At 38.6% G+C, this 27,364-nt stretch overlaps 1 protein-coding gene across 1 annotated transcript in view; it reads left to right on the top strand.

The window, feature by feature from the left end:
- cpt1b (carnitine palmitoyltransferase 1B (muscle)) overlaps positions 1–27,364 on the top strand; it is a 54,334-nt gene that overhangs the window by 16,132 nt on the left and 10,838 nt on the right. Inside the window, exons 5-10 of the mRNA XM_039761507.1 lie at positions 4,452–4,553; positions 6,256–6,393; positions 11,989–12,066; positions 12,371–12,478; positions 17,208–17,292; positions 21,908–22,103. Of these exons, the coding sequence (XP_039617441.1) occupies positions 4,452–4,553; positions 6,256–6,393; positions 11,989–12,066; positions 12,371–12,478; positions 17,208–17,292; positions 21,908–22,103 (707 nt within the window). The remainder of the gene's footprint in view (positions 1–4,451; positions 4,554–6,255; positions 6,394–11,988; positions 12,067–12,370; positions 12,479–17,207; positions 17,293–21,907; positions 22,104–27,364) is intronic.

The raw sequence follows: 27,364 nt of genomic DNA, 5'->3' as shown, positions 1-27,364 counted from the left end.
GCCATAGCATCTCAATTAGATTCAGGTCAGGACTTTGACTAGGCCACTCCAAAGTCTTCATTTTGTTTTTCTTCAGCCATTCAGAGGTGGATTTGCTGGTGTGTTTTGGGTCATTGTCCTGTTGCAGCACCCAAGATCGCTTCAGCTTGAGTTGACGAACAGATGGCCAGACATTCTCCTTCAGGATTTTTTGGTAGACAGTAGAATTCATGGTTCCATCTATCACAGCAAGCCTTCCAGGTCCTGAAGCAGCAAAACAACCCCAGTCGGCCGGCCACTCCTGGGAAGGTTCACCACTGTTCCATGTTTTTGCCATTTGTAGATAATGGCTCTCACTGTGGTTCGCTGGAGTCCCAAAGCTTTAGAAATGGCTTTATAACCTTTACCAGACTGATAGATCTCAATTACTTCTGTTCTCATTTGTTCCTGAATTTCTTTGGATCTTGGCATGATGTCTAGCTTTTGAGGTGCTTTTGGTCTACTTCTCTGTGTCAGGCAGCTCCTATTTAAGTGATTTCCTGATTGAAACAGGTGTGGCAGTAAACAGGCCTGGGGGTGGCTACGGAAATTGAACTCAGGTGTGATACACCACAGTTAGGTTATTTTTTAACAAGGGGGCAATTACTTTTTCACACAGGGCCATGTAGGTTTGGATTTTTTTTCTCCCTAAATAACAAAAACTATTATTTAAAAACTGCATTTTGTGTTTACTTGTGTTATATTTGACTAATAGTTAAATGTGTTTGATGATCAGAAACATTTTGTGTGACAAACATGCAAAAGAATAAGAAATCAGGAAGAGGGCAAATAGTTTTTCACACCACTGTATCTATTGGCAAAGTAGTTCAGCTTTTTGGTGCTTAACAGCAAAAGGCCACCTCACCATGGGCCTCATGTATAAACGGTGCGTACGCACAGAAATGTTGCGTAAGAACTTTTCCACGTTCAAATCGCGATGTATAAAACCTACACTTGGCGTAAAGCCACGCACTTTTCCACGGTACCTCATAGCTTGTCGTACGCAAGTTCTCCGCTCGGTTTTGCAAACTGGCGGCACCCAGCGTCAAAGCAATGGTACTGTTCTTGTGTGATTACTCATTATTTTCATGACGGCTTTATAAATACACAGAAACTAACCGCATATTGTTTATTAGTGTAATGCATCTGATTGTAATTAACTCGTAACAATATAATGGTTCAGGGAACAGCCATAGTATTCCAAATACCATAACTGCTTTAGCGTTGTTACTTCTCACTTCTCCTTCTTCTTCTTATTCTTCTTTCAGCTCCTCCCGTTAGGATTTGCCATAGCGGATCATCTTTTTCCATATTACTCTCACTGCACGACTCGGAGTATTTATATCACTGTATCTGAGTGTGAATCACAGCAGCAGCTGATCGGAAAGAGAATTATCGGTATACAGCTTTAAGGACACGCTGTCTCAGCCACTGCAAAACGTTTCAAAGCCTTTCCTGTACGGACCTCGCAGTTCAGAAACAGTTTCATCCCAAGAACTTTAAATGCAGTCAATCAATTGCTCCTTGTAGAACTGTTTGTACTTATAAGTACAATCACCCCACTGTAAACTTGCACTACAGTTATAATATTACACAACCTGCGCCACTTTATAAAGCGTGTATTTACATATGATGACGATATAATTTTTAAGGTGAAATGCAGCAAAATATGTTTGTTAAATTATACACATAAAACTTTAACTTCATTTAAATGATCTATATTCTTCACTGGGAGTGTCGTGAAGGATAGAATAATTAAACATGTACTACAAAGATATTTCAATGTTCTTTAAGCGTTTTGAAGAATCGGCTAAGCTTACAGATGGCTTAACGTCTATTACAGAGCTGATTGTATGGCGATCGGTTACTTGGAGAAAGAAAAACAAGGACTGCAGTGACGGCTACGCCAATATATATTGAATATAAAACAGAAAGAGAAAATAACAACACAGCTAAAAACGCAGCGACAAATTTCGGCAAAAGATAAATGCTTGTGTCATGAGCACGAGGCTGCTATGCAGTGTCCGCAACGGACGTGGCCATCCACTGTGATAAGCTACCTTACTGACATTGGCGAGCGAAGGAGCCACCGATTCTTCCTCTGCCCAGTGCCACCACAAGCCTAGAGGGCCCCTGAGTACTGCTGCAATAAATTATTTCATCGAAGTGAAACACGTGTTTAATAACGTGCTTTAACTCCTATCATCATGAAAATGACATCACGTATACATCTCAGTATTTTAGTTATTCAGAGAGCTGTAATATCACGAATGTAATGGACTCTGTGTCCAGATGGAGGAAGAGAGCCAGTTTAAGAAGCAAGTAGTGATTCACACACATAGATCACATACGAGTAGAAGATCAAATACAAAACAAAGCATTTAACGTGCTACTTTAATTATGATGTGATTTGAGAAACTGGTTAATTAAACGATTTTAAGATGAAGTTTATGATGTTCTACTAAATGACAAAATAAACTACGTGATTAAAGTGGAAATGTTGAGATTGAAGTTGACATTTCGTGCTTTTTCCCCACTGTGTGCCTTTTTTCTCTGTAACCTAATAAGCTTTCATATGACACTCAGACAGTGGGCTACAACTCGGCTTTTCACGGCGACTTTGATATGTGACTTCTTTTTTATTTCCGGCACTGTGTGATTTTGTGAATGTGAGCTTTCAAGTTTCTCCAACACGCTATGTCACTCGATCAACTTCCTTTTGTTGATTATACCACGGTTTATTTGAACAAATAGTATGTTTTTCCTTTGCCTCCACTTGGTATTCGCTGAAATTCTTATATTTTCCCCCGTGCTTTTCCCATTGTCTTTTCACAGAAGGCTGAGCTTAAGGGCGATTTATATTGATTTGCATATTCAAAGAGGCATAATTCTGGGAGGAGTTGGGACGTTACATAAAGCGCGTGCACGCTGCATTTCACGCTGATCGGGATTTATGTAGTGGAAGAACGTGGAAGTTGGAGTACGCACAGATTCCTGCATCTGGATTTTTCTGTGCGTAAGCACATTTCAGCTTTTGTGCTTACGCCATGTTATAGTGCGAGTTCTACGCACGGCGTTATACATGAGGCCCCAGGTCTTTTATGCTTGGCTCTTGAAATAAAAAGAGACCAGAACTTGAGCATCAAGAGACAGGCACTCCAAATACCAGGATCATTCAGAGCTTTATATACAATTAAATGTATTTTCAAGCCCTAAAGGTGGGGTGGCGCAGTGGGTAGCGCTACTGCCTCACAGTTAGGAGACCCGGGTTTGCTTCCCGGGTCTTCCCTGCATGGAGTTTGCATGTTCTCCCCATGTCTGTGTGGCTTCCTCCGGGTACTCCGGTTTCCTCCCACAGTCCAAAGACATGCAGGTTAGGTGCAATGGCGATCCTAAATTGTCCTTGGTGTGTGCGCCCTGTAGTGGGCTGACACCCTGCCTGGGGTTTGTTTCCTGCCTTGCGCCCTGTGTTGGCTGGGATTGGCTCCAGCAGACCCCCATGATCCTGTAGTTAGGATATAGCGGGTTGGATAATGGATGGATGGGTGTAGCCAACACACTTACCTGCCAATTCAAAAACTCTACTTGCTTACACCAAACAGAAATACGGAAATTTTATTTTATTAATTAAAGATTAAAATAAATACAAATATGCGCATTTTAGTAAAACTGGTTGCTATTTAATTTGGACCATTCAAGATTTGTTCTCAGCTTTAAAGTAATGACCAAATCAACTATGGCATATGTACAAATGGTAGAAAAGGGTTTTAAAATACCATTTTAATATTTTTCAGTTAATACTAAAGTTGTTTTCCAGTATTAGCTACATGATTAAATGATAAAAAAATGTTAATAAATGATCTGTAGATTCCTTGGATTCAATGCCACACCCGGCTGTTTGCTGTGTGGAGTTGGCACATTCTCTCTATACTGATGAGGTCTTTCCTGCCACAACCCAAATAAGTGCCAGCTGGGTTATCTGGAAATTCTAAGTTGGGTGAGTTTGTGCACACAGTAGGTGGGCCCTGTGATAGAATGGCATTCTCTCTAAGAATGATTTATATGTTGCATCCAGTGCTGTTAGAACAGGCTTCAGCCACGCAAATGCTAAACTGGATTAAGCCGGTTTAAGAATTGTTTATTGGGATCTTTATAGACTTGCTCCCTGTTCTCCCTGTGTCTGTATGGGCATTTCTTCTCATTCTCTGGTTGGTCTCCCGCATTATAAAAACATGCAGATTAAGTTACCTGATAACTCTGAATTGAGGGAGTGTACCAATTGTTGAATGGGATCCCAGGTATGTGACATCCTCATGGTGCTGGGATAGGATTAATCTCCTTGAAGACTATAATGGAAGATGTCTCAGTTCTTGACAATGTTTGAAGGTTTGGACAGAAGTGTTGGTTTACAGTATATTTTGCTTCATCTACAGGTCTTAGTGAAGATTTTTTCTGTCCGGAAGCCTATGCTTTACAGTTTCCAGGCTTCACTTCCTCGCCTTCCAGTGCCCAGAATCGATGACACGATAAAACGGGTGAGTGTGAAATACTCTTGTCAACTTAGACACATCCAAAGCAAGACTTTTAAATGAGTGCTTGAACACAAATTCCAACAACATCTATGTCTGGTGAATTGGCAATTGGTGCTTTGTGAGTGAGTGTGACTGTGTCAAAAGCTGACTCTTGCCTTGCACCCAGTTCGAGTCCCACCTTGACCTTAAACTGGATTTATAATTTCTGATGATACATAGCACAAGTCCTGGAATCCAAAAAAAAATTTGAAGTTAAGCAGATAAGTTACTGCCTTCCGTAAACATAACATTAAAAAATGTTCTATTGCTGGATACTACTTGTGAGGTGTAAATAATTTGTATTTGTTTGTAGAATGGTAGAATAAAATTTAGCCAAGAAGATTTGTTGAAACATTCAACTACTGAAGAGAGAACTAAACATTGTGATTTCTGTTTAAACTGTGACATACTGTACCTTGAAACAGACTGCTGATGACAAGGCTGCTGAAGGAGGTTCATTTGATTTGTGAAGTGTAAAAGACGGGGCACAGTCAGCCATCTAAAAACTTACCATATCGGTTGTGCCAGAGGAGGAAGTATTGATTTGCAGTTCTCTATCATGAATTAAACATAGCAGCGCACTACCTGAAATGCAGTTAGAAAAAGAATATAAATACTGAATAACTGAAAATCCAGATCCCACTATTCACACTTATGAGAAGACCACACTATGACAAAAACGTCATAACCCCATTGATGCACCGTGCATGTTCTCACCAACCAATATTACAGGCTGGTCATGGCACTGTAAAGGTGTGCAATGTTTTTCAAAGCACACTCTGAGATCCTTTGTGCCAGTAGAGTAACATTTCAATGCCACAGGATATGTGGTCTTCCTTGCTGATCAGGTGCCTGGGATTTTCATGAGAATCATGATCCATATCACAACACTGCAAAAGTCCTTTACTAGCAGAAATAAACATGGAGGTGAATTTAGATTGATGTGATGTCTTCAGAGTGGAGGTCCACCATTAGCTAAGTATTGAACACATTGGTATCAACATGGACCAGAAACACTCTGCTGGACCTTTAAAGCCTTTGTTTCAGGACAATGATGGCAAACTAAATATAAGATATCAGCACCCAACAAAATGGTGACCCAGTGTAATCAGACTCAACAGAAAGATTGGCACATATATGTTACAAGCTTAGCACTATGAAGGTAATGTCCTCATTTATGATCTCTAGGCACATGGAGATCTTAAACTAAGTTTTTGTCCTAATTACAGCTCACATGAAGTAGTGATATGCAAATTGTTCTCTACATATAGCTATAGTTTTAACTGAATGTTTCTTTTACCATCATCTTTTGAGGACACATTGGACTAGAGTACCAACCAATAGTACTCATTCAGTATGCCAATTGCCTGGTATCACAAATGACTGAGAAGGCTGAACAGAAGCTGAAACAACTCGAGCCTGACCCAATCTGGAATAAATAAAATAACGCCATATACTAACTGATTCCATCATTAAAACATAACAAACCCATACAAGTCAAAGCTGTATTATCACAGAATATGCCATTAACTTTAAACTGTACATTCACTCCAAATATCATCACTTACACTTGCTTGCTTTGTAAATATGTGTACTGAGGCAATGTAAAGATCAATTAAAGATTAAATAATGTAACATGAATCTTCTCTGTTTATGTTGTCTGCAGTACCTGGAGTCAGTTCGCCCTCTACTGGATGATGAGCAATACAGCAAAATGGAAACTTTGGCTGAAGAATTTAAAAAGAATCCAGCACCACGATTACAAAAGTATCTACTTCTGAAATCTTGGTGGGCACCAAATTATGTGAGTAACCAAAATGCACGAAAGGATAGATAGATAGATAGATAGATAGATAGAGTGGTGTGAAAAACTATTTGCCCCTTTCCTGATTTCTTATTCTTTTGCATGTTTGTCACACAAAATGTTTCTGATCATCAAACACATTTAACTATTAGTCAAATATAACACAAGTTAACACAAAATGCAGTTTTTAAATGATGGTTTTTATTACTTAGGGAGAAAAAAAATCCAAACCTACATGGCCCTGTGTGAAAAAGTAATTGCCCCCTGAACCTAATAACTGGTTGGGCCACCCTTAGCAGCAATAACTTCAATCAAGCGTTTGCGATAACTTGCAATGAGTCTTTTACAGCGCTCTGGAGGAATTTTGGCCCACTCATCTTTGCAGAATTGTTGTAATTTTTAAGGTCATGCCATAGCATCGCAATTATATTCAGGTCAGGACTTTGACTAGGCCACTCCAAAGTCTTCATTTTGTTTTTCTTCAGCCATTCAGAGGTGGATTTGCTGGTGTGTTTTGGGTCATTGTCCTGTTGCAGCACCCAAGATCGCTTCAGCTTGAGTTGACGAACGGATGGCCGGACATTCTCCTTCAGGATTTTTTGGTAGACAGTAGAATTCATGGTTCCATCTATTACAGCAAGCCTTCCAGGTCCTGAAGCAGCAAAACAACCCCAGACCATCAACTACACCACCATATTTTACTGTTGGTATGATGTTCTTTTTCTGAAATGCTGTGTTCCTTTTACGCCAGATGTAACGGGACATTTGCCTTCCAAAAAGTTCAACTTTTGTCTCATAAGTCCACAAGGTATTTTCCCAAAAGTCTTGGCAATCATTGAGATGTTTCTTAGCAAAACTGAGACGAGCCCTAATGTTCTTTTTGCTTAACAGTGGTTTGCGTCTTGGAAATCTGCCATGCAGGCCGTTTTGCCCAGTCTCTTTCTTATGGTGGAGTCGTGAACACTGACCTTAATTGAGGCAAGTGAGGCCTGCAGTTCTTTAGACGTTGTCCTGGGGTCTTTTGTGACCTCTCGGATGAGTCGTCTCTGTGCTCTTGGGGTAATTTTGGTCGGCCGGCCACTCCTGGGAAGGTTCACCACTGTTCCATGTTTTTGCCATTTGTGGATAATGGCTCTCACTGTGGTTCGCTGGAGTCCCAAAGCTTTAGAAATGGCTTTATAACCTTTACCAGACTGATAGATCTCAATTACTTCTGTTCTCATTTGTTCCTGAATTTCTTTGGATCTTGCCATGATGTCTAGCTTTTGAGGTGCTTTTTGTCTACTTCTCTGTGTCAGGCAGCTCCTATTCAAGTGATTTCTTGATTGAAACAGGTGTGGCAGTAATCAGGCCTGGGGGTGGCTACGGAAATTGAACTCAGGTGTGATACACCACAGTTAGGTTATTTTTAACAAGGGGCAATTACTTTTTCACACAGGGCCATGTAGGTTTGGATTTTTTCTCCCTAAATAATAAAAACCATCATTTAAAAACTGCATTTTGTGTTTACTTGTGTTATATTTGACTAATGGTTAAATGTGTTTGATGATCAGAAACATTTTGTGTGACAAACATGCAAAAGAATAAGAAATCAGGAAGGGGGCAAATAGTTTTTCACACCACTGTAGGTGGCCAACAGAGGAAGTTCTAACCTAGTTCAACTTCAAATTCAATCTTACGCTCATTAGAAATTCAGAACACTGGAACATTAGAAGAATAGTAACAAGAACAGGCCATTCTGCACAATATGTTTGTTCATCCTAGTCAACTCATTTCTCCAAAATAACATCAAATCGAGATTTGACAGTCCCTAAAGTCCTACTCTCCACCACACAATTTGGCAATTTATTCCATATTTTATGGTTCTTAGTATGAAGAACACCTTTAAAACTTGTTGCAAAATCTGCCCAATACAAGGGTGCCCAACTGTTTTTGTTGAAGAGTTTATTTTAAAGTAACAGCCTGGCTCCACTGTACTAATCTCTTTTATAATATAAAAAAACATCACTCCAATCATCCATCCATCCAGCCTATCCCATTAAGCAACGCAATGCAGAAATAATCCCTGGACAGAGCAATTCACCTCTTCCTCTCTGTTCACTTAAACTGAAAAGGTTCATCTCCATAGTTTAGGTGAAACTAAGAAGAAACAGGGACAAAACTGGTGAGTCTACCTCCCCTGTAAGGAAAATGTGTCAACCAACATTGTAGACCAATTCAGAGCAGTAATATGGTTTTGATTGTCTGCAATCAAGCCAGTACTATATGTTTTCTGTTGTTTTTCCTACCCTTGCATAACCCACAAATAATATTATAATAAACACGCTGTGTTTAAAAAGTGAGGTTTCCTTGGCCTCATATCATATGTGTAAACATCCCATGGGGTGGTGTTCTTTTGTGAATATGGATGAGATCAAAAAGTTTCAAGTATTCTTTTTTATCTTTATCTATCTATCTTTTTTTTAATTAAGCTCCTGTATGCTAAAATATTCATATTACAAGATTCTAATATTTGTAGTTTATAGTGCATGTTTCTTGTTTCAGAACCAAGTCAGCATGGCCGTTACAACTGTAAAATTAAATACAGTACTGAGCAATACAGGATATTGCTGATTTTCTAATTCTAGAGGACAATACCCCCTTTGGACATTCATTCTCACGTAAAGTGCAGCATTGTCCGAGTTCCACTACACTGTCACACACACATACACTAGAGCCATATAAGCAACCCCAAGTTGCATGTCTTTGGACTGTGGGATGGAAACCAGGGCTTCCACAGGGCTCCAGCTGCCCTGGATAAGTGAGTTAGGAAAATGGATGGATTGATTTTCACTCCCCTTTATACGTCACAGTCAAGAGACCACAGAATTTCATCACAGGGGGATGTCTCTCAAAGACCCCAAAGTCTAACTATTCAATGATGAAGAAAATGCTGGATACTTTTGACATTTCCTGTTTAGCTTCCTTTGAATGACCAACTACTTGCTTTCTTAAGTTAAAAGGGTCTATATCATCATGAGTACAGAAGACAGTAACATTTTTACTTGCAAGTGCTTGCCCAATAAAATTGCAGTTGACAATCTTTATTAAATAGTGGGTTGGATAATGGATCGACGGATGAATGTTTCATAAAAATAAGTTATCTTTATGGGAGTTGAATTTAATAGATACAATAAATAAATCGAAAATAATGTCAAAATCAACATTAAAATCACACAGTAAAATCAGGCTCCTTTCTTCTCTATTGCACCCCTCTTTCTCATCTACTTTGCTCTCCACCTTGAGTCTGTGCAGCATAGCCGAGATGCCAGCAAACATGGTCATACATCAATTACTTGTGTCCCTGCCTCCTCAGCCAGTAATCTGCTAGGAAGCTCAAAGCCCTATTTCCCCCTCAAAGCTTAGTTATCTCATCACTATCCCTTGGCATTATTGAGACAGCCCTTGAAACCTTCAGCCTCTCTTCTCATTCCCAGCAGGGCAATCCAACTACCTAGCCACTTATCCACTGCATTTGTCCTTTGTTCTCTCCAGACTTTCTTCCTTGATTTTCTCCTTTCTTTACTGCTTTCTTTTTCTCTCTCTCTGTCCTACTCAGATTCCTTACAGGTATATCCTTGTGGGTGCAGGTGCTTTCACTAATGACCCATGGAGCATCAATGAGGAGCGGCTGTACTGATTACTCTTGCTCGATAACAAGCAATCAGCCAATTTCCCCATTAATCACTCCAGGCTCCACAGCTTTTCACCCACATGCACCGCCACAGACCCCTAATGCACTTTACACAGTGTTAATCAACATGCTACACATTTCCACTCTGCAGTGCCATGATCAGTGAGTATAACTATCTTACCTTGAAGCTTCTGTCCTCCTTACCTTCAAAAGTTGTCTTTCTTCAAGTTCCCTGTCAAATTATGTATTTATTGGTTGTGCTACCTGACTAAGATGGGTTGAAATCTAAGTAATCAACATAAACCCCAGCGTTAACATTTTCAGTGCATCATATACTGGAATGTATTTTGTAATGCATGTAGTAATAAAATGAATTGCATTTGTCATTCCAAAAGATGATGCATCACAAACATCTGTAATAATAAAATATTACTACAAATGTTTGTGATGCGCCACCTGTTGGAATAACAAAGGCTAATCATATGTCTCTGTTATATGTCATTTGGTATGGGATTCATAAAAGCAGTGTTAATGTTTGTGATGTGCATCTGTTAGAATAACAAAAGCAATGCATTTCATTACTACAAATGTTTGTGATGCAGAGCCTACTGGAGTGACAGAGACATAGCAACTGAATGGACACACAGACACTTGTGCTTTTATTAAAAGTGGTTTCCAAAAAATATATTTTTATTAACACCATAACTGTTTTTTTGCTGGCTTGGTCTGATCTGTTGTCTAACTTTGTTGCATTCAATTGGTAATTAAATTAAATTAACTGGCAAACCCAAGTAAGTATGCTGGTGGTCATACTCAGTAAAGCAAGATATCAAAGAACAAAACCAAAAAGTGTAAAATCAAAAAATAAGCACATAGTCAAAAAAAAGATCATTAAATACCAAGGAGCAAAACTCAAATGAATTGTTTTGCAAAGACAGGACACTCATTTCTAGAGGAGACAGGTTTTTTTTAATTCCACACTATCTTGTCTGTGCCTTTAATTGCATGATTGCCACCTAGTTAATATTAAATGGCAAAAAAAGCTGAGAGGAAGAGCAAAGGGCAAACTACAGAAAAAAAGAGTGACTAGGGGTGAGAGCTTATGATGTGATACACATAACACAACCTAAGAACTGGAGGTGCTGGTTACATTGCCCACATAATCGGACTTTATCTCCTTCTCACATGAGCCTAACAGGAAAAGAACAATGGCACTGGCATTGCTGGCAGAAAAAGAAATGCAGGGACCTCTGCTGACAGTGAAGCACATTACACAGGCTAATCATTCACATTACAAATGTCAAGTCATATTCTCCGAGTGCAAAAATGGTCATACTTGACCAAAAATTTGGAGGTGTGAGCTTTCCCTATCACTTTATTAGGCCTTCTCAGGACATGCAGCACCAAGGCCATGCAATATTGCTGACAAGAAAAGAATGGCATGGCCATCAGGAAAGGAACCACTCCGACATCTGATGACAATGAGGCACATTGCACAGGCTGCATGACCATATTAGCCAATAAAAGCCAAAACCCCTGAGTGCAAAGGGTGGCCATACACACCGCTGGGGCACAAAACAGGTGGCAGCAGTTGACCTGGGGGTGCTGTGTTTTGTGAGGACCAGAGGTCCAAGTGTTTGCTAGTTATTCTAGATAAGTAGAATGAATACAAAAGGACTGAATCTTTGTTTCACAATACAAATTTGAAATTGAACTTGAACATGTGTTCATGAATTTCTAGAACTGATTGATTGGTACTGAAATGCCAGCCACACTGAAGTACATTTTGCTTACTTCAGAACCTCTGTGCCAGTCTTATACATGAATAAAGCTGAAATGAACTGATGACTCACAATGAAGCATAACTATTACAATGAATATGTGATAAAATATCAATGAGCTGTGTCTTTATCTGATGACAGGTCAGTGATTGGTGGGAAGAATACATTTACCTGAGAAGCCGGAACCCCATCATGGTCAACAGCAATTATTATGTCATGGTGAGCTTTTTTGTGTAGATGGATGTTTTAGTTTTATTATTTTGGAATTGTAGTAATATAACTTACAGCAATTGTGCCTTCAATTGGTCGACTGCAAAAGTCTTCAATGTATAAAAACAAAAACAAGAATAAAGTATCATGCCGATGACAACATGCTGCCTACGTTGGGCAATCATAAGACATTATAACATTTGTTTCCTTTCTGGATACTTACCCACTTCTAATTGTGAAGGGCTCAATAAATAAAGATTGCTGTGCATTCTATTTTGCACCATAAACAGTAACCTTCTTATTTCAACATCAGGACCTTGTGTCGATGACCCCAACTCACCTTCAGGCAGCAAGGGCTGGAAATGCAGTCTATGCCATGCTGCTTTATCGCAGGAAATTGGACAGAGAGGAACTCAGCCCAGTGAGTACATGGTTTTTTTTTATTCTGTCATTTTAGGTATTTCAGTTAATTTTATGGTTTAAGTTTAAGTTTATTGGTACGTGTTAACAGTACAATTACATTTTTACTTGCATGTCTCTCTCAGACTAGTAACTGCAATATAAACCAACCAAAATAAAATTAATATATGTAATATACTGTATATTTTCAAGGTTTGGGGTGCCATGGACAACCCCATTTAATATTGGTGACCATCTTCAATATAAACTTGGCCAAAATAAAGCAGGCTACAGTGTCTTACCTGGCTTATATATACACCGTATAAATGGCAGACGGATCAAAAGATGTGGGCTTCCAGGCAGGGCTTGAATGATGTCAGGGGTCTTACAGTTTGTTGAGGTTTTCCTGGCTAAGGGTAAAAGTGGAAGACTTTTAAACCACTGTACAAAACACACCTTCTTTCCCTGTTCACCCTTTACTTTGGTCCTCAGAAGAGACAAACTAATCCCACCCATCTGTCACATCATGTGTCTGTTGAGAAGTGGTCTGTGTAACCTCAAAGATTAATTTTATCAGGATAAATATGTTGTGATCTTAACTACAAAAATTATAACATTCTGAAATTGAGAAAAAAAAAAAAAAGTAAATAAGTTGCGATTCCAAAACCAGTGCAAAGAAGTAATTTTTTAGTACAAAATAGCTCTTCACTTGAGGGCCACTAGCATGAGGTAAACCCCCATGGTTTGTGATACAGGCAGCAATGTGTCATGGCATAAAAGTCACAAGCAGCGGTCCCATGGCACATGTTATTGAGTTGATCACATCTGTGGGGTGCATTGTAGTTGGAATCCTAAAATGAGTAAGAGAAACAAAATTTGTGATCAGGCATCATGCTTTTGGATAACGTCATCAGACAAGCCCCGGATATTGAGATCTTTTCAACATGTTACTGTACAGTCTAGCTGCCCCCAGTACAAACAGCAAAGGTAGCCAGCTATTGTAGGCAAAAGCACACTTTGCAACATACCAGTCACAAAACTTTTCTTGGATTGCATCATTGTCCACATTGTGTTTGTATTTGGATGTCATCAGGTCCCAGAGATAAGAGGTATGAGCCAAAGCCAACTCAAAGTAGTTCTGATATCATGCTGACTGAATCCAGCACCAGCAGTGATGCAGTGTATAATGGTGAGTGCTACACATCTCACTGGGTGCCATGAATGTCATCCCATTTCATGAACTAAGGTATTATCCACAGAGAGCCAATTTTTCTCATATTTACAATCCATGGCAGACTAAAAGCATCCATGTCTTACATATCTTTTAAGAAGACTACTGAGAACAATAATGTTACACTATATGTCACTTTATACACTGGGTGGCAAAGGACAAAAAATCTAAGATGCATCAACATTTTGAGTTATAAATTATTGCAGCACCACTTTCTACAGTACTGCCCTATAGAATAATGGCCTCAAACTAAAGGGCTGCAGATTTGCATTCCTGGCGATTTTCTTAATTAAAAGCTAGATATTTCAAGTTCATCAATAATTTAATGGTTCATTTTCTTTTTAAGCACTCAGACTTTAATTGGTTCCGTTTTTTTCTTAACCAAATGCCAATTAACAATGAGATGTAAATTAGAAAATCACCAGCTAACAAGTAAATGTGGTGTTATTTGTATCCATTAATATCTGGATAGAAATAAGAAAGAAACACTGCAAAACCATACAGTAGTAATCTGCTCTGTTCCTCTTAACTTTACGAAGGTTTTTATTCGTAATTATACGAATACGTTATTATTTTTATTTATTATTTAAGGCAACAGAAATCAAACACATTAGAAGACTTTTAGATAACAGAATGACAGCACTAAGAAAAACCCAGGATTCAATTGTGGGTCTTCCTAAAAGAACAATTTAGTTCTAATTTTTGTGGATTGGTTGAGTTTTTAAATAATTTTTGCCTACTTTTAACAGTACCTAACACAACATTTATAGCTGTGACCAAGCCGCTTGATGTAAGCACCAGAACTACCAATTATTTGCACTAGAGATTCAAGTTTATTTTTATTTACTCTCTATGATACCTTTATATGCAGATAAACATATATGGTGTACTGTATGTTTGTATCTGTTACCTGTTATAGGTGGAATCCTGTTGTACTGAAATTCATGGGACCATAAAAATATTTCGTTATAACTGAAATTTCATTTTAACAAATATGGGGAAAATACATCTACTATTGTGACCGGGGCTGTCACCATCTCTAATGGCAGGGGCGGAAGGACAGCTCTGTAGCTGCTCTGCTGTGACTGGCAAACAGTAAACCAAGGGCAAAGCAACTGGTGGTCCTCTGCAGGATCAGGCTTACCGCGTAACATGCTTGTTGTGCGTGCAACCTCCATGGAAACCTGGACTCACCTTCCTGTTTCTTGTGGAATTCTTGACAATAGCCTTATAAAAAACAGCGCTTCTTAAACTGCAAAATATATTTTATTTAAAAATGACACATTATGTGTAACTTTATTGTTTATAGAAATGCAGGTATGAAAGCAGAATGAAAATGAGGCATTCGATGTAACTTTTTTTTTCCAGAGTACACTGATGCCGTTTCTCACTTTTTTTTGTGCATCGCAAAGAAATTTTGAGAAGCGCTATGAAACTACAGTATCCACATATGACACAACTACCCACACGGAATGCTCGGTGGAGCTCTCACTCAAAATTCGGCTATATCTGTATGATGTTGTTCCTACACTCTCACCTGAGACCTGAAATTTCACAACAGACTGTCACTTTTGTTTGGTCTAACAAGAAAGTGATAGTCTGTTGTGGGGTTCACGAGACTTTGTGAAAATATAGGCACAGCATTAAGTATTTTTGTAATTGTATTATTATCTTCGATGGCTATTTTTGGTCAAAAAAATGTTTATTATACTGAAATTTACATTTCATTAAAACAAAATCCAATAAACATGATGTTGTATGAACATTTGTCTGGGCCAGCAAAAAATATTTGTTATTCTGAAAGCTTCGTTACTTTGGTATTTGCTATAATGGGCTCTAACCTGTAATTTTAAGGATTTATGTATAATCCAATAAACATGATGTTGCATGAATGAATGTTTGTCTGGGCCAACAAAAAGTATTCGTTATTCTGAACATTTTGTTACTTTGGTATTTGCTATAATGGGCTTTGACCTGTAGTTTAAGGACTTTTGGGGCAGTTGTGCATGTACTTATTTGCTTTTACTGTTATTCCATTGGTAATTTCTGTCTAAGGTGTCTCTCTATCATGTCCTGTAGTGTACCTGTAAATTTCCAAAACAGTGGGAATAGCAGCAACAAATACTTTTTCTTGAATGGTAAAGGGTAATAATAATACACTGAACAGAACTTATAAAATAAAAGTCTACATATATTTAATATTTGTACCACAGCTCAATGTATATATCCTCTTGTGGCTGTTGTCCACTGCCTTACCTTAGCTGTACTTTACCATTAAATTATACAGTAACAGGATGCCTCAGGTTCAGTCCTGGAGGGCCACATTGGCTGCAGGTTTTTTGTTTCAGCACTCTGTATTTAGAAGCTGATTATTTCTGATGACAAAACATGTTATTTAATTCATTACCTTTCACTCTGCAACATCAAGTCATTCTTATTCAGCAAATGTAACTTTTCCAGGATTATTATTCAAATGATTGGTGGACCAAACTGGATTAATATTTCTCAGTCCTAAACTTTTATCTGTTCTATTTCTTTCCAAATATTTCATAACAAATTTAATTTACCCACTAGTTTAAATGGTATTTGGTGAGCTGATGGTTCCTTTGTCATTTGTGACACATTGTTAATTGGCATCTCTTTATGAAGGCTGGAAATTCTAACAAGTGAGTCAACTAAAATGAAGCACAAAATGTTGCTTGAGCAGTGATAACTGCCTTCTAATTAGAAACTGGATGAAAACAAAAACCTGCGGCCAGCATGACCCTCCAGAACTGAATCTGAGAACCCTGTATCTACCCATAAATCTTTATTTTTTAATTTTCAAGGCATGTGGCAAGATGCCATAATGGTTAGTACTGCTGCCTTAAGGTAATAGAGATCTACTCAAGAACTGACCTGTTTGATTTTCAAACAGCTTCCTATGCAAGTGGAGCCAGCACATTCTCCATGTGTCTGTGTGTTTCTTCTTCTGGTACTCCAATATAATCTTGCATGCAAAAGATGTACAATTTAGGTGGATTTCCATCTGTATATTGGCCCAGTATGAGTGGCTAGAATCTCATTTTTGTTGGGTCCTCCCTTGCATCTGATGTTGTCAGGATAGACACTGATTTCCTGAATTGGATTAAGCAAGTTAAGTACAATTCTTACTTGCATGTATTCTTCAGCATCTCTAAGTGAAAGACATTAAGTACTGATAGATTATTGGTATTTAACATATTTAACATTCTGAAACCCAGTTTGGGGTGGGGCAAGAGGTTATCATGGGAACACTGGGCACAAGGAAGGAAACAGGCGTAGACAGCGTGCACACAGGGGAGCATTTCAAATTACCAGTTACGGTAACTGAGCCCAGAGCATTGGATCTGTGAAGCAGCAGCACTAACTAATGCACCAACATACTGTCACCACACATAATACATGTACTGTAAGACACTGTGTCACAAGAATTCAAGTAATGTTAAAAATAAACTCCTTTTGCATTGTAATATGAAACCTGATAATTTTATCTTTGTAGATGAAGGTATTTGGGATTGTTCCCATGTGCTCCAACCAGATGGAACGGATGTTTAACACTACCAGGATTCCAGGAATTGAAACTGGTACGGATTTAAATTGCACACATTAAATTATAGGTGTACATGGATTTGTATGAATGTGATTGTGGACATGGGTCATCTCTCTGTATCACCCTAACCTGGAAAGAAGCAAAGAAAATCCCCAAATCAAAAGATAATGTGGGGACACAGAAAATAAAAACTGAAACAAATAAACATCAAGGCACAGGAAATTCTTTTGCCCAATTGTGCCTGACTCTATTTAGGCTTTGCAATCCATTTTACAAAAGTGATAGCAAATCTACTTGCACACCTTTTAAAAATGTAAGCAACCAGCTGCTCTACTCACCTTCGAGTCTTGCTTCTGAAAACACTGGCCCTTCTTCCATCTTGTCAAGTATGCTCTGACTCCCCAATTTAAATTCATAATCAGGGACAACCCTTCCAAATGTAGGTGTCTCTGCAGCAACCCCCAGCACCACCTCATTCATAAGCCCTCTATTTAATGTAAAAGTGTCAAAGAGGGCAGGCTCTACAAAGTACTGTTTTTTGATTGGTGAATTGTCTGTAGCATGAACATACTGTACATACTTTGCATCTAAAGCATCTATATTATTCTATAAACTCAAAACTCATCATTAGGACCCTGCATCTGAAGTGGCTGTTGTAAATGGCCAAAGGTTTAATTCCAGCGGACTGACAATTCACCAATTAAAACACAACACTCACTAGCGCCAAAACAACTAAAAAAAATAACATGAACACAAGAACCTATACAAATAACCCCTGCAGCAATAATTAATTAACTAAACACAAATACAGACAAAAACCGACAAAACACCATGAACTAGACAACAAACACATGACACAGTCTGGTTCCAAAAATGCAATTAAAGATGATGAGTGAAGTGAAATCCCCTGTGAACAGCCTTCTAAATATAATATACTAGCTGTGTAAACTCGTGCTGTAAAAAGCAGGGGGTCCAAGAAAGTATTAAAATCGTCAGAAAAAAATGAAATGTAGAGATGTCAGGTAATTGGAAGGAACTACTCTGGGCATCTCTCTCCTAGAAGATTTCATTTTGCCGACATGTTTGCATCATTTGTGCATTAGCTGCTAAGCGACTGTCTTTCGTCGGCAGTTTCCTTTGCCGGCATGCTCACCTCGCTTGTGTATTAGTGGCAGGAGGAAAAGTAAAAGGGATACCATTTTGACGATGTGCTCGCCTCAATTCTGTATTAGGTGCTAAGCGAGTGACTCTTTTTTCGGAAGGTTTCTCTTTGCCGACGTGCTGGCCTCACTTGTATATCCTCGGAGGAGGAGCCCTTACCCAGACTCCACCTCTCACTTCCCGGGTGGACAAACACATACACTTCGTTAGATGACATAGTCGTTTATATATACGTTTGTCTTACCTTGATCCAGGTGTTCAGGGAAGATCTGTAGAAGTTTGGAGAGCTTCAAAGACATTTTCCAACTCAGACAAAACTACATGAACAAGCAGGCACAGGACAGGAACCCAAATCCAGCAAAAGCTGTACTTCTTGGGGTGAATGTAATCATAATACAACTGAATTTCTGCAGCAGTGACACACCAAACACAAGTACAATCCAACCTGTTTCTTATGATTCCCTTTTAAATCTAGTGTCTCCCAGCAGCTGCCATGGCAACAGCCTAAGCTGGCCAGTGGCACAGTACTCCTTGCACTGCTGTAAATTGCAGTCCAATTACTGTAGCTGAGTAAGTTGCACTGCTGCAAACTTATATCCTCCCCGTTAACTTTTTTAACTTTACCACCTACTTCAATCCACTATAGAGAGGGTTCCTCCTAGTACACCATGGCCTTTCTTTTACAATGGCGCCCCAAAAGAAGTTCCTTTCAGGCCTGGATCACATCTTGCCTGAAGAAGGGGCCTGAGTTGCATTGAACGCTTGCATATTGTAATATTTTTAGTTAAATAAATAAAATAAAAGATGCCATTTTGCTTGACTTCTCACTACAGGTAAAATTCTGTTACAACGAACTCCCAGGGACCTAAAAAAATATTTTGTTGTAACGAAAATTTCGTTGTAATGAGATTCTGTATTTTGTTACTATAGTGCTTTCTTTAACTTGCGCTCAGGCATTTGCAATCATTTCAATATCTTATTTCGCGTTAATTTTAATCTCTTCCTGCCTACAAGTTATGCTGATGAGAATTTTTCTCAGCATTTCCTTGCGATAATACACTTTCAGGGTGTGAATGAGGCCCAAATCCAATGGCTGAAGTGCTGCTGTGCAATTGGGTGGGAGGAATTCAATGCAAACATTATCTAAATGTGGAAGCATGTTGTGGGCAGCACAGTTATCAATCAGGAGCCGAATCATCCTTTTCTTCTTCATATTGTGAGGTTTCTAAACTCTTTTGAGACCCCCCGAATGGGAATGACATGCTTGTGCGTCCTGAAGTGTGATTGCAGCATCTGTGGAAGATTGTTTGTCCATTGCCGGTGCAAGGGAAAAAACTGACTCATAGCACTGCAGTGAAGTGCCACAGAAGCAAATCATAAAAGATTGGGGTCACGCTATAAGTTCCTGTCTTGCACCACAAAACAAAAGGCTGAGTCTCAGTACTTTAGCAAAACCAGCTTTATTCAGCTTGAAACAGGAACGACACAGTTATTTATTGTAGTGTGATCTAGCACTGTGCTATACACAGACAAAGCATTCAGGCAGGGTCGTGGCCAGATCAGTGATCAAGTAATCCTGTTACCTGCATTTACAATGTTCCTTGTATCACCCATCGATATCTTTTCTGTTTGCTTTGGCGGAGAGACACAGCATAGCTTTGAGCCTACTGTTGCCCCGGCAACAGATAAACAGTCTTCCACAGACACGGAGATTGGACTTCGGGATGCTCTTTGGCGTGCTGTCTAGTTAGGGAAGGTCCCAAGAGAGTTTACAAACCACACATTTTCTTGAATGAGTGTCGCATTAATAGGAATGTTTCTTGAATGAGCATCACTGAACTACATAAAAACTGCTTTTTCAACGTCTTCAAATGCAGCAGTTTACATACGTTTGCAACCCAAGATTTTTCTTCTTTTTTTGCTCGGTCTTTCAAGAAAGTTGACAGCGTTGATGGTGAAATTCCAAATTCACTTTTTTCTTTTTGCCGCAATCGAGAGCTGCAAAAGTGTTAATTTTTTTTCTTCTTATATGAACTGTTATTGTTTTTCCGTGTCTGCCGTTTCTATATGAGGGTGAAAATGAGTTAAATTCCAATAGATGTTTTTCAAATGTTGACAAGCAATAAGCAAAAGGTATCACTGAAAACTGCAGGAAACAAAAAAGGCAAAAAAAAAAAAACAGTACGAGGAAAGTTTGAAGAAAGAAACAAAAATTACAGTGTTTCTGTTTGGGGATCGTTGTGCACAACTGAGCTGCGGCCACAGAACTGCTCTGTGGACAATTCATTCAGGCATTTCAAGGTCTTTTGTGCACTTCGTTATGATGAAAGTATCTGCTGAATGTACTTCGTAGTAACAAGATTTCTATAGACTCGTGTCATATGGGGAAACTGTCGGGACCATAAAAATACTTTGTTGTAATGAAAATTTTGTTGTAAAGATATTCGTTGTAACGGAATTTTACCTGCATATTCAAAGTATTAGAGAAATCCACCCATCCACTGAGGTAAAATTATTTACAAAAACACAAAAAAATGTTTCCTCAAAACATACCTGTCACAATTATTCATATAACTAGAAATTATCATTAACAAAATCTATTTAACTTATATTTCCACTAATATTTAGGAAGCAGTGGTCAGGACATCCTGTTAAACTGGGCTATAATTTTGAGCTATCACACAGGCAAATCTCTTTACTCATTCAAATGAAATGAGACAAAAGTTTACTGACCTTCATAAATCAAGCACCTGGCAATAAAGAATGAGCTGCAGTCCTGAAAATGTTCAGATCCCTCAAGAACGTGAATGAAGAGGGCAGTTTGGAGCTCTAAGCGAAGCCTTTTTGAGGGTCCTAGCCAAAAGAACCAAGTGAAGTAAAGATTAGAATACAGTATGTCTAATATGTTTGCTGCCTCTGGATAGGCTTTTCCTCCTGCTCATGTTATTAGGACAGATACCTTTTATTCATTGCTGTTCTGTTAAAATACATTTTTTAATTCGTAACATTGCAATTTGCTTTACAAAGCATTTTACCAAAGTGTGGTTTGTGAAAGTGTACAATATAAGGGGAGTCTAAACAAAAAATGCATGGCAAATATAGTTTTTAGTGAGACTGTGGCTAGTGCCGCAGCCTTAATTCAATGCCAGCCTGACCACTGTATGTGTGTAGTTTGCATGTTCTACCTCCACTTGTTCAGGTTTTCCTCTCAGTTCTTCAGTTTTGCTCCCATATCATAAAGACTCTAAAATGGCCTTATCTAAGAGAGCATTGCAATGGATTGTGGTCCTCTAACGTTTATAACTGCCTTGCACATAATGCTGCCAAGATACCCTTCACCACCCCAACCATGAACTGGACTAAGCAGGTACAGATAATGATTGAAAGGATGGGTCTGTCTGGATAATAATTAAAATATAGCAGTATTGGTAAATACAATTGACTATCTTACTATATCACATTGTAAATATTGCTTGATCTTTGTCTAGATTCTGTTCAGCATTTGAAAGACAGCAAACATATGGTCGTCTACCATAAAGGGCGATTTTATAAAGTCTCACTGTACCAGGGTGGGCGACTACTTCTACCTTCTGAGTTTGAGATGCAGTTCCAAAAGATCTTGGATGACACAACAGAGCCACATGTGGGAGAATTAAAACTGCCAGCACTGACAGCTGGGGAAAGGTAAGAAAGCACTGTGTCAAATTTCTAACACAACTTCAAAAGCATGGGAGTGGTTGTGTCTGAGCATAAGTCTTGATCCAGATGAGTCAGTGGAGAATAGTGCTGCTGGTTAGATAAAAGTTACATTAATGTGCTTTGTTTGAGTTTTTATTATTGTGGTTTTCCTATTGCAGGTGCAGAAATACAGACATACATATCATTAAAACATTGGCACTGCACTAAAATTATGCCATACATGACAATGAAAATGGTTCATCAAAAGTTAAACACAATAAAATCCACAAGTGAAATACCCTCTGTCCCCTTAATTTCAATTCAGGGTAACAGACTGGACATATCTTATGCCTGATGTTTCCAGCGTAGGCTAAGAACCAACATTTTAAACAAGAGTACTAAAGTCAAAGGGGTCAATTAATGCATACAACTGCAAAAAATGGAATCAGGCTGAGTCAGATAACCATAAAAGACAGGATGACAACTCTCAAGGATGAACAAAAATTAATTTGACAGTAATGTTTCAAATATTTAGCCTTAGACCATCCCAGTGAAATGATGTGTTGTAGTGTATTAGGGTGGTGTGAGGGGTGAACAGGAGACCATTATAATGGGAGGCCTGCAAAGGAGTTGTGAACTTCCCCTTCCGTGACAGGTTGTGGACACGGAAAGATGCTGCAGCTGCAATTACACCGGGGCTGGCGTCCTAACCGCCCCAAAGGGACGCTCTGGTTATGCCTGGGAGGCTGGAAGGACAAGACATTGAGTGACTGCCTGCTATGAGTGGAGAATCCTATATGGCAAGCCCCAATACGGATACCTGCAGAACAGCATGGGAGTTGTGGTCCCATGGGGCAGCCCTGGTTCTGTGGGGGCCACCAGGGGCAAATGACAAATATGTTAACAACAACAACAACAACATTTATTTATATATCACATTTTCATACAAAAAAGCAGATCAAAGTGCTTTACATAATGAAGAAAAATAAAAGACAAAAAATAAAATAAGACAACATTAGTTAACATTGAATAAGAATAAGGTCCGATGGCCAGGGAGGACAGAAAAAACAAACAAGACGGCTGGAGAAAAATATAAAATCTGCAGGGATTCCAAACCACAAGACCGCCCAGTCCCCTCTGGGGATTCTACCTAACATAAATGAAACAGTCCTCTTTGTATTTAGGGTTCTCACGGAAGGACTTGATGATGATGGTCACGTAGACTTCTGGCTTTTAGTCCATCAATGTTGGAGCATCATGATGCTTTGAGTAGGTGGTGGTGGTGGCGCAGGCCGCCACCACAAAGAAAACGGAAAAAGAAACAGAAGAGAGAGTAGGGGTTAGTACAGATTTTAGAGCCACCATGAATAGTTATTATGATGAATTGAACATACAGAGTATCAGGATTAAATTAAAGTGAAGTTATGAGAAGGCCATGTTACAAGTAATGTGTTTTCAGCAGTGTTTTAAAGTGCTCTACTGTATTAGCCTGGCGAATTCCTATTGGCAGGCTATTCCAGATTTTAGGTGCATAACAGCAGAAGGCCGCCTCACCACTTCTTTTAAGTTTTGTTCTTGGAATTCTAAGGAGACACTCATTTGAGGATCTGAGGTTACGATTTGGAATATAAGGTGTCAGACATTCCGATATATAAGATGGGGTGAGATTATTTAAGGCTTTATAAACCATAAGCAGAATTTTAAAGTCAATCCTGAATGACACAGGTAACCAGTGTAGTGACATCAAAACTGGAGAAATGTGTTCGGATTTTCTTTTCCTAGTTAGGATTCTAGCAGCTGCATTCTGCACTAGTTGCAAACATTTATGTCTTTTTTGGGTAGTCCTGAGAGGAGTGCGTTACAGTAATCTAGTCGACTGAAAACAAAGCGTGAACTAATTTCTCAGCATCTTTCAGTGATATAAGAGGTCTAACTTTTGCTATGTTTCTTAAGTGAAAAAATGCTGTCCTAGTGATCTGATTAATATGCGATTTAAAATTCAGATTACAGTCGACAATTACCCCTAAGCTTTTTACCTCCGTCTTGACTTTTAATCCTAATGTATCAAGTTTATTTCTAATAGCCTCATTGTATCCATTATTGCCAATCACTAAGATTTCAGTTTTCTCTTTATTTAACTTGAGAAAGTTACTATTCATCCATTCTGAGATACAAGTCAGACATTGTGTTAGTGAATCAATAGAATCGGAGTCATCAGGTGCTATTGATAAGTACAGCTGTGTGTCATCAGCATAGCTGTGGTAGCTCACGTTGTGCCCTGAGATAATCTGACCTAACGGAAGCATGTAGATTGAGAAGAGCAGCGACCCAGGATAGAGCCTTGTGGAACACCATATAGGATATCATGTGTCTTTGAGTTGTAATTACCACAACTAACAAAGAATTTTCTCCCTGCCAGGTAGGATTCAAACCAATTTAAGACACTGCCAGAGAGGCCCACCCATTGACTAAGGCGATTTCTAAGAATATTATGATCAATGGTGTCAAATGCAGCACTCAGATCTAAGAGGATGAGAACAGATAAATGGCCTCTGTCTGCATTTACCCGCAAGTCATTTACTACTTTAACGAGTGCAGTTTCTGTGCTGTGATTTGTTCTAAAACCGACTGAAATTTATCAAGAATAGCATGTTTATTGAGGTGGTCATTTAACTGCATAATGACTGCCTTCTCTAGAATTTTACTTAAGAAAGGCAGGTTAGAGATGGGTCTAAAATTTTCAAAGCAGAGGGGTCAAGATTATTTTTCTTGAGTAGGGGTTTAACTACAGCATTCTTAAGACAGTCTGGGAAGACCCCCGTATCTAATGACAATTTACTATGTCCAGAATATTATCAATTAGCACGCCCGATACTTCTTTGAAAAATTTGTTGGTATTGGGTCAAGGACGCAGGTGGAGGGTTTCAGTTGAGAATTATTTTATGTAAATCAGGTAAATCTACCCTAGAAAAAGAGTTTAATTTGTTTATAATGGAGTACTTAGGTTTAGGAGGATCCTTAGTGTTGGGGAGATATACTAGGTTATTTCTAATATCATTTTTTTGATTGAAAAATACAGCGATAGCCTCACAGGTTTTACTGGAAGTACTTAGGAGGCATTCCTTTGAATTACCTGGATTTAGCAGATGATCAATTGTAGAGAATAAGACTCTGGGATTACTAGCATTGTTATTTATAATCTTAGAGAAATAGCAGCGCCTCTCAAGACGGACAGTGTTATTGTATTCTGTTATTTTAACTTTTAATATTTCATAGTGGATAGTTAGTTTAGTCTTCCTCCATTTACACTCAGCTCTACGGCATGTTCTCTTTAAATCAGACACTCTTTGGTTCTTCCATGGTATAACAATGCTAGAAGATTTTTTAACTGTCTTTTCAGGGGCAACTACTGTATGTCAACAGCAGCTCTCACTTTAGTATTAAATCTTTCCACCTTATTATTTACATTATCCTCGCTATTATAGTTGGCACTATAAACGGACTGATTGCTTAAAATATTTGTAAATTTTAAAGCTGCTGATGAGTCAAAGAAGCATTTTTTTAACAATATGCTTCCCATGAGTGTTTTCTATCATTATTTCTATACTAAAAAGTAAAAGAAAATGGTCTGATAGACCGATATCAATGACCTGCTTTATATCAACTTTTAGTCCTTTAGTAATTACTAAGTCTAACGTATGACCTGCTTTACAATCATGATCCTGACTTGCCTGGAAGTGCTTTCTGGAAGCGAGTGATTGAACACCAGAAGCACTCCCAGGCCGGGTGTTAAAAGAAAGCCCTTCACTTGGCCTAGGGAGTCAGAGTTTGGAGAAGAGCTGGACAACCCTCACCTGGGAAGAGTGGAGGAAAAAAGAAAAGGATTGGATCGGATGGAATAACCTTTGGTTGAACCTGGGACTATTCTTATGTAGTTGTGTCTGGGGTTTGGGGCTCAGGTGTGCCCCCTATTGGCCACAGTGGGAGCAGGGCAATTAGGAAGACATTGTGTTTTTCCTTATGACCATGGACATGCAGAGATTTATTTTCTCTGGGATCTGAGTGATAAGGAGCTTTGTTTTCTTTTTCTCAGATGTCATTGTTAAATTGTGCTACTGCTACTACTACCGCCTGGTAGTCTACAATTAAAAACGTCTATTATGACTGTGAAAATGTATTTTAGAATCTATCTATCTGTATCTGTCTCTCTGTATGGACAGTACATATCCTTCAAAAAACACTTAACTATTTTCATGTTTTATTGTCAAATTTTCTAAACTTACAACATATTAAAATAAGAATTTTTCCAGAAGAGTGTACATAATGCCATATTAAAAGAAACATATTGGAAACCTTTCAACAATTTGCTAAAAAGGAAAAATCAAAAATATGAGGTTTAAAAAGTACTGCTGTTCTTTTCAAACATAAGACTTCGATCAAGTGCTATGTATTACCTTACCAATCCATTCAACTTCTTGATGGTCTCCATATTTTCACAATTAATCAATGAGGATAAGTACCCCCTCTCACTGAGGTCCATTGTTACTTTACAGGTTTTCCACAGGCTAACTAAAAGGTAGACAAAACACTGTTCAAAACAAGTCAGGGATATAATTCTAGAGAAACAGAGACATGGAAAAGAGTACAATCCCGTCTCAAAGGCCTTGAACATACCTCAGAGCTCAGTACCATCTACATGCGTAAGAAGAAAAAATATGAAACAACAGCCACACTTCCTAGGTCAGGTCGCCCCTTCAAACGTGGACGCTGAACAAGAGAGGCTAGTGTGATGCCAATTCTCACTTGGACTACATTAGTTTGAAGAGGATGTTTAAGGCTTAACAACCTCCAAGACACTCCATAAAAAGGGCCTCTGTGAAAGAGAACCCTGGATGGAAAAAAAATGACCTTGCTCATAAACAATTTGAAAAAAACTTACCCATAAGATACTGCAAAGATGTCACAGAATGTCGGTCTGATGAGACAAAAGTGGAACATTTTAGGTTGAACACTAAGCATTATGTGTGGCATAAATGTAACACTGTACATACTGTAGACACGCCCTGTGTAAAAAGTGGTGTTCCTGTCACTGGCAGTCTGCTCAGCACAGATGAGAAGAAGATGAATGTTCAATTATTGATACCTTGACAGTTTAGTTTTGGGAATTTCATTTTTAATGGTTTATAGCCTTCTTTCCTTTTAAGGAGAACTAGAAAAATGAGATGTATAAAATAAAAAACTCTTTCATACTGATTCATCATGTAGCC

This window comes from Polypterus senegalus, chromosome 8, assembly GCF_016835505.1.
Source record: "Polypterus senegalus isolate Bchr_013 chromosome 8, ASM1683550v1, whole genome shotgun sequence".
Taxonomy (NCBI): Eukaryota; Metazoa; Chordata; class Cladistia; order Polypteriformes; family Polypteridae; genus Polypterus; species Polypterus senegalus.
Note: the sequence above shows the minus strand (reverse complement) of the source record. Positions and strands in the feature narration are given on the sequence as shown.